The sequence below is a fragment of the Sebastes fasciatus genome, chromosome 6 (genome assembly GCF_043250625.1).
Source record: "Sebastes fasciatus isolate fSebFas1 chromosome 6, fSebFas1.pri, whole genome shotgun sequence".
Classification (NCBI taxonomy): domain Eukaryota; kingdom Metazoa; phylum Chordata; class Actinopteri; order Perciformes; family Sebastidae; genus Sebastes; species Sebastes fasciatus.
Window position 1 is genome coordinate 17,246,807 of NC_133800.1, and position 8,714 is coordinate 17,255,520.

The 8,714-nt window shown below is 40.7% G+C and overlaps 1 protein-coding gene across 1 annotated transcript; it reads left to right on the forward strand.

Moving 5' to 3' along the window:
- The first annotated feature begins 82 nt into the window (after window positions 1-82).
- On the forward strand, window positions 83-7,941 carry gal3st1a (galactose-3-O-sulfotransferase 1a). The gene is made up of 3 exons (XM_074638066.1): window positions 83-1,639; window positions 4,913-5,063; window positions 5,297-7,941. Exons 2-3 carry the CDS (start codon window positions 4,936-4,938, stop codon window positions 6,447-6,449), a joined length of 1,281 nt encoding a protein of 426 aa, XP_074494167.1. The 5' UTR covers window positions 83-1,639; window positions 4,913-4,935; the 3' UTR covers window positions 6,450-7,941.
- Window positions 7,942-8,714: the final 773 nt, after the last annotated feature.

The following is an 8,714-nucleotide window of genomic DNA, read 5'->3' on the forward strand; positions in this document are numbered from 1 at the left end:
GTCTCCACACTGAACCTCTGTGCACAGGCATATTGAAAACGGATTAGTTATGCTGCAAGGGAGCAATTGTTCTCTAACTAGCAGATGAGTTACCCTCAGGTGCCGCTGTATATGGATCAGAAGAGATACTTACAAAACATGAAAATACATTATATCCCACAAGACCCGAGAGTCCACGCCAGTGCAGTGGGAAGAGGCTGAGGTCACTGTGCTGCCGTTGGTGGGCTGTCTTGTGTAATTTGTCCACACACTGGCAGTGGGTGTTGATGACGAAGGAGCATAACCCCCCTCTGCCCTCTAGAGACGCTGTTGTGATCGTGCCAGGTCAAAGGCCAAGCCAGTCATGCCCCTCTCTCCTCAATCTCCCCATTTAGTCTGACACTCCCTGCCCCCTCTCACCCTCATCTGCATTCCACGCATGCCCACCCAGTCCGGGTCTCAGCCTGGCACTCTGGGTGCCTGCAGGCAAAGGCACGCCCTGCTCAACAAAAGCAGCAGTGTCGTGCCGGAGCATGATGAGTGTGGGATGAGCAGCACAAATCCAGTGCGCCCTCCAAGAATCGGGGCCACAGTGTGGAGATGGAGAGCTCACACGTACTGTAATGGCTGAAACGTTTGTGACCACATATTGCTACATCCTGTCTAGCAGAGACAAATAGACTTGTCATTCATGGTTGAATGTCCATTTAATTCTCTATTGAAATGTCTGCTGCTATCTTGCACTAGAGATTGTATTGAGTGGCACTTTCGCGAGCACTAAATACCACGTTTACTGGATATCAGAACTTTTAGGCCATAGTTAAAATATGAATAGCTTTTAATGCATGAAATGCAGAAAAATGAGAATAATCATTTAGAAATGTAAAAAACAAAACACAATTTAAAGCCAATACACAGTATTGCCACGTGACGATCCAAGCTGTGTAGGTTGCTCAGTTTGTTTAGATAATTGTCTAATCTGTGGTGCAACATTTCATAACGGTCTTGTGTACATTCCTCCTATAGACACAGCATGCTTAATAAGCATTTCAAACAATACAGACACAGAGTGGTCTTGATCAAGTGGTACAATTGGAGCCTTTGTGGCTCTGGCTTTCTGCATTTGTTTTTTATGCCGTCTTTCACCCCACCTATCAGCTTGCAGACTCCAGTGTCAACACTCAATAGCCCTCTGTGTGGAGACACAGAATGGGGACTATACAGCCTCCACTCTTTCTCCCTCCCCTCCTGGTTTACACTCACTGACAAGTGCCCGTCCCCTGACAGAGGCCCCTGACGTCACAGGTGGCTAGATGAGCCTCCCTGCAGGGCTTTATTCAGCAAGATCAGCTTTTGGAATTTGAGGTGGAGGCAGCAGGCGGCCCGAGGCATCAGGTGTTCATGCTGAGAGGCAGGTGGAAAGGGGAGAAGAGGAGCAGCAACCAGATGATCGATCTCTACTGCACTTGGCATGTGATAAGGGGAGCACGGGACTGTGCTGGTTCTATAACAGCATGTGTATGTCAAGATCAGACATAAGAACGGCTGCAGGAGGGAGATCCACTTTTATTAGTCATCTGGAGCTGGATGCAAAGGAAGTGGACGATGCAGTTGGACAAGAAACACTTCCATTAGTTTCTGTTTGGATTCATGTATGAGGGTAAGACATCCTTCTCCAGGCTTTTGTTTGAATTAATCTTTCTATCCACAATTATTCTGTGCTTTGCATATTATTAATGGCCTTTATCATTTGTTAGAAAAACAATATAGTTGACACCTTATTATACTTCCCCACACCTTCAGCTATGTGAATGCAAACAAGGAAAACAGTTCAACATTAAATTGACTCCTAATATTTGCTCTTAAAATAGTATTACTCTTGATAGTATTACTCTTGATCTATTGAGTTCCTGTTATACCAGAACAATAAATCAATCTGTGGGGTTGGTGTGCAGCCATACAAAGCTCAGTGTAAAGTTGCCTCTAGTGTTTAGTAGGTGAGAAAGCATTTCAAGGTAACAGATGAAGTTATCACATCCTACAAGGACACACATTGAGGTTACTAGGCACTTTTTTGGGAAACCCTAAGCAAACAATGATTAACTGATATCAAAAATAAATATTCCTTTTATTTGTCCAATAGGATCTCAGGTTTGAAGGTTATATGATATCGTTGAAGCAGGAGAGGAAAAAATGTCACTTCAAATTCACTTTACGTTTGCAGGCTGAACTGTTCCACCTGAAACCAGCTATGTCCTCAAATCTCTCTACAGAGTGGCTTCTGATGGCGGAGAGAAAGAGCTCTCACATGCCTCCATAATAGCCCCTTCATGGAGTCCAGACAAAGAGCAGAAATGGCCCTTTTAGCTGTGTTTGGAGAGTAGTGTTTATATAATGCCCTGATGATAAGACTGAACCTAAAATGTAACTCTACAGTTCATAGGACCACATGGTAACTAAAGCCAACATGAAAGTTTCTAACTCAAGCCATAACCAAAAGCTGCAACCAAAGATTAATAATAAATGACCCACTTGACACCAAATAAAGGGCACCATACTTAAGACTAGGCTGGGATTAAGTCTGGATTTTTCAAAAGGTAAAAAGGTTATAGTTACAATTCATCATGGATTCTTTAAAACTCTGGTGTGTGACTTACAAACATTAACTTGAGTTACTGTCGCTAACAGAAAAGGAGGAACAAACACCATATCTGATGATTGGCAACACACCAGCTCATATACACACAAATGGAGACAAAAAAAAACATAAAACTTGCACTGGCTTTAACTTGAATTCTTTATCTCTCCCATTATTCATCTCACGGCCACTCAGCTTTATCTTGTGACCCTTTGGAGGGGCCCAACCCCCAGGTTGGGAACCACTGGATTAAACTACAGAGCTATAAAGTATTTAAAAGCAGCTCTACGTACCTCCAGCAGCTACAACAATTAATAATACATCCAGTAGGTCACAGGGGCCATTTAACTGCAGAATGAGTACTGTTACTTTTGATTTAAGTACATTTTGCTGATAATACTTCTGTACTTTTACTCAACCCATTTGAGCCCAAAGACTATATTTAGCATGATAAGGAAAAATGCCACAATATTTGTTCTGATTGGTCAAAAGTCTTAAGACTTGGTACGGACATACTTTGGGCAAGTATCTAACAGTACAACTTCGAATCTTGACTTCAGATAACATGAAATATCACTTTTTTATTAATAGTCAAAGTCAGGATTTTTCAAAAAATTAGGAAAACGATAACATTGTGTTTATTAAATGTTTTCCATATGAAGTAATTTTTACAATGTGAGCATATCTTTGACATTCTACTTGTTATGAGTATATTGATACCAAATACTTGATTTTGCTCCCTGTAGTTTCTGAGATACAGACATTTTCTTATCGTTCTATATCTAGTATTTGGGCACGTGGGACTACTGTTTCTTCCTTAAATGAAATGGAGTCTATTGCAAAAACAGTAGTCACATTCCCCCAAAGACGAGATATAGTTTGATAAGAAAAACTCACTTTTCAGCCAAACGGTTTGACCGATTTCGAAAACTTCTTTACATTGTGCTTATGCAAGCCCAGAGAACACCTTCACCAAAAGAAATTAAAAAATTCAGTTGCGGGCCAAATGGGTTAAGTAGGATTTTGAAGGCAGGATATTTTTGTAATGCAGTACTTTTTACATTTTAGAGTTGGTACTTTTATTTAAGTAAAGGATCTGAATACTTCTTCCACCACTGGTTGTACCATATAGTATAGTAAGTCCTCCAACCTAAACAACAGATGGGTAACAAAGACGATTTGTTTTCGGTTTTTAAAGATTTTAACTAAATTGAGCTTTAACCGATTGTAACTCATAACTTCGCTCCGTTCTCTGCTGCAAAAGTACACAGTTCATCATAGTTGACAGTAATCAGGGTCCTCTCATGGTGAGGGCAGCTCACAATGTGTTTTTCTCTGATAGAAATTGCTGAGAAAAGTGGGGAGAACGAAAAGAAAATACCTGTAAAAATCAGAAATCTTTCACTGAAATCTGATTTTCAATCATTTATTTTACATAATTGATTCAAAATAAACATTGATAAACTCTAAACTTAGCAATAAAACTGAAGCCCGTACACCTCCTCAAACCCTGCTCTGTATTGAGGTCACATTAATTCAGTGCAGGTGGTCAGTGTCAGTTTGTTACCTGTGTCGCTGAGTCAGCAGGTGGCTCGTCTTACGGCAGTCAGCTGGGGGGATTGCAATATCACTTTCCACAGTAATGCATAATTTATTTTATGGGGCAGCTAAGAAACACTGGGTCGGTCATTTCAAGGCGCAAGTATGTCATTTTGTAGCTCGCCATACAATTTTACACACACCCTGTGTTTAAAAATGAAGTGGACAGCCAAGTGAAATGAGGCTGACTGAAACACATTGAGATTGTACCTCCCTGTGAGTAACCTTGAATTATGGTCCACCTGATGACAGCACTGTACTGTATAACAGAATACCTAAATCACCATATATATTTGAATGGAAAACTTTGCTGTAATATTATTATTTTAGGCTAATGCATTGGATTGCTTCATATTTTATACGTGTTCATGTTATTGTGTCAACTCCAGTAGAAACCAGAGAACAAGGATTGTAATCTATAGGGTCACATTCCATTTTAATTTATTTCCAAGTCGTCGTCTGAATAAATCATTCAAAGTGGAGTCATTGTGTCCTCAAAGCTTGCCTCTTAATAACAGATTACATAACAGATATCATAATACATAGAGGTTTTCTTTTAGCCTATCATTCTTGAGAGTAACAAAAAGTGTCTGGGCAGATAGCAGGTAGAAAATGATGATGATGATGATGATGATGATGATGATGATGATGATGATGATGATGATGATGATGACGGTGATGTTTCGTGTTTTGAAGGTAATCCCTGATTCTGCTGGACCATGGCTGGCAAGCAAGGGAGGCAGTGGAGGTCCATGTGCAAAGGCCTGGTCCTGGGTACCCTCCTGACCAGCTGCATGATCCTGCTGTACTGCCTCTCCACTCCACAGGTCCACTTCAGTCTGCCTGAGTAAGACTCATCACACTGGTGTATATGCGTCCTGTAGAAAACATGATGTAAATCATGTTAAATTACTTCAGCAATTACTGTATTTTAGAGCTGCAATGATTAGTAAGTCAATTTTCAAGCAATGTTTTTTTGGTTCCAGCCTCTCAGATGTGATGATTTGCTGCTTTTCTTTATTTTGTGTGAGAGTACATTTCATCAGCACATTTATCATTTGATGGTTTCCCTCTCTGTAGGGTCCCAGTGCCTTACTCATGTGCCCACCGTCCGTCCCAGCTCCACCCCAAACCAACATACACAAACAGCTCACAGCCAGACACTGGCCAGACCTGCACTCCTAAAGTGGACATCATGTTCATGAAGACCCACAAAACAGCCAGCAGCACCTTCCTCAACATCCTTTTCCGCTTCGGGGAGAAGCACCGGCTCAAATTTGCCTTCCCTGACAGCAGAAATGACTTCTTCTATCCGTCCCTTTTCCAGCGTTCCCAGGTTAAAGACTACAGACCTGGAATGTGCTTCAACATTATCTGTAATCACATGCGCCTCAATGCACCCGAGGTGGCCAAGCTGCTACCTATGGACACTTCCTACATCACTATACTGCGAGACCCTGCAGAGCTTTTTGAGTCATCTTTCCACTACTTTGGCCGGCTGGTGCCTTTTACTTGGAAGATACCAGGTGATAACAAGCTGACTGAGTTCCTACGTGACCCCCATTACTACTTTGACCCTGAGGGCTTCAACTCTTTCTACCTCAAGAACCTGCTGTTCTTTGATTTTGGGCAGGACAACACTCTGGAGCTGGATGACCCGCGGGTAGAGGAGGGAATCAGATTCATCACTGACCGTTTTCAGCTGGTCATGTTGGTGGAATACTTTGAGGAATCACTCATCCTGCTCAAGGATGCCCTCTGCTGGGAGATGGACGACGTGCTCTTCTTCAAGCTCAACGCCCGCAAGGGGTCCACTGTGTCTAAACTGACCCCTGAGCTAAGGGCCAGGGCACTGGCGTGGAACGCTGTTGACTGGAAGCTATACCAGCATTTCAACCAGACTTTTTGGAAGAAAGTAGATGCATACGGACGGCGGCGGATGGCTGAGGATGTGGCAGAGCTCAGGAGAAGGAACGCAGAGATGACATCCATCTGCATTGAGGGGGGTCGAGCTGTGGAAGCTGGCAGCATCCAAGAGACAGCCATGCAGCCCTGGCAGCCCATCGGAGAGAAGTCCATCATGGGCTATAACCTGAAGAAGAATGTGGACAAGGCACATCGGAAGTTGTGCCGAAAGATGTTGACCCCAGAGCTGCAGTATTTAACAGAGCTTGGGGTTAACCTGTGGATCACCAAGCTGTGGGGCCACGTCCGAGATATCATTAACTGGTGACTAGACATGTGAGGCCAATTCACCTCTGACAGACTGTTTTAAAAGAAGAGGAATCTGACTGTGTGGCTGATAGAGTTAAAGACTTCTGACACATGTCAATCTTATGACCTGTCTCATTTTGTTGAAATGTACCCACATTGACTTGCATTTCATGTGATTGTGCGCTGTAATGTATCTGATGGGTGCTACAAATACTGAACTACTTTACTACACGCAGATGAGGCCTAGTATTGTTCTCTATGTTTCTTACTCTCAGATGTGAGCTTGTTCTAATGGAGCAGATGAGTGAGCAATGAAGTTCAAGACTAATTTTATGTGACATTTAATGGAATAAAGACAAAAATGTTGCCATCCCTGCCAAATTTCTAAGATTGTGTGAAGACACGGAAAGAATGGTACTTCACTTTGAGCTAAATATTGTCAAACTCTTTGATGTCCAGCCCCTAAAGTCGAAACATTTAAGCTCGAAGAGACTGAAAGCCCACTAAGAGCTAAAATGCAGATGTGAAAATAGTGAATGTAAGAACTACATCCCAGTGCACTGTCTATGGAGGACAAAATCAGCCATAATTTAAAAAATAGACCATTTCACAGTTATGTAAACATAAACATTCCAAATGGGTCCCAGTTTATTTCCTGTTGCAGTGTATGTGAATGACATCAGATGACCATCGAAACGGTGTATTGGTGAGAAAAGACAGACCTTTCTAATGGCAGACATTTTCACTTGTCATAACAGGGAAAAAGCACAGGTGCAACTAATAACATTAACGATCACTACATCTCAATCAAATGTAGCCGTCGTTAATGTTATTAATTACACCTGTGCTTTTCCTGCAATGACTTGAAAAAGGTCTGATCAATATTATGCAAAGAAATCAATAAATTAGAAGTACAGCACTATGCAATCAAGAAGAATGATTCTTTCCTTATTAATTACCCTTTCTTATCAGTTTTATAGCATATGATATATCATTGAGTTTTCTGCTATACGATATAACATTTTCACTTCTTTGCAGTTGTAGTCAATTCTCCTTTCTCCTGATATCACAATGTTTATCCTACTAATAGCATCGCCCTTGCCAGGTGTTTTGCCAGGTACATTGATGACGTGGTGGGACTTTGTTGCATAGTGAGCCAAAGGAAAATTTATAGTCAGCCAAGTAAGGTCAATTCTATATAGAAAGGCACTATGACAATGCCTAACAGTGTTAAACACTAACTACATGTGTTTACATGTGAAGGGAATACATGAAGGGAATTAAAATAGATCAATGTTTTCTCTCTCTCTCTCCCAATATATATATAGTTTATCGTGTTTTGTATTTAATAATTGATTCAGTTATTGATTAATTTATCTGATCTGATTACTGATTTTGTCCTCCATACACCTCCACACTATTCCTGGCAGTATATGATAATCTTTTTATCCACAAAATAAAGTGAAAATGACATGTAATATTACATGTATTAAATGTTCTGATTCATAAAATTGGCTTCCTCTCTATCTGTGACTGTTTCATCCTTTTTTCCTATGAGATAAGTAACTAGGTTGTTGTTGGTTTATTGTGCATGAATGTAAATGACATCCCAACATCTTTGAATAAGTTTAAAAAATATCTCATGTTGAAATTATGGACCAAAATAAACCACCGATTATTAAGTAAGTATTTCAGTGTTGGCAGGGGCTATTGGGAATGAACAAATGTAGGATGATGTCCTGTTAAATAAGTTTGGGATGCAGATAATAAAACCAAAGTGGCAAAGATGGATTAATTTTGTTTTATTTTTACTGTTGTGAAAATAAAACATGGAAAAGCCCAAGGAGGAGTGAGTATTTCTTATATCACAACTTTTTTTCTTGTAAAGTTATGATTTTATTGTCATTTTATTACGACTTTTTTCTCATAAAGTTATGACTTTATTCTGTAAATCTCAGATGTTTTTCCCCTCAATGTGGCCCTAATACTCCGTAGTACATTGTCACTTTGGCCCTCACTGCATTAGACTTATATACTACATACTTAGACTGTAAACTGTGTTACCTTTATCACACTGCTCAAATGTTTTGCGGCTCCAGACAGATTTTTTTCTTCTTCTTTTCGCCTAAAATGGCTCTTTTGATAGCAAAGGTTGCTGACCCCTGGTCTAGTGGGTGTCTAGTGGGCAAGCTTATTAGACAAGGAGAAACCCATGACCCCACAATTATCTTTATTAACATTTATAACTGCTGACCTTGTGGCTTATTGGGAATTTCTTAACTTT

What these genes read in the sequence shown, in the direction of transcription:
- gal3st1a (XM_074638066.1), top strand. Translation starts at nt 4,936, where the DNA reads ATGGCTGGCAAGCAAGGGAGGCAGTGGAGGTCCATGTGCAAAGGCCTG. An exon ending in GTCCACTTCAGTCTGCCTGA is followed by an intron (nt 5,064 to 5,296) that starts GTAAGACTCATC and finishes CCCTCTCTGTAG; the next exon opens with GGTCCCAGTGCCTTACTCAT.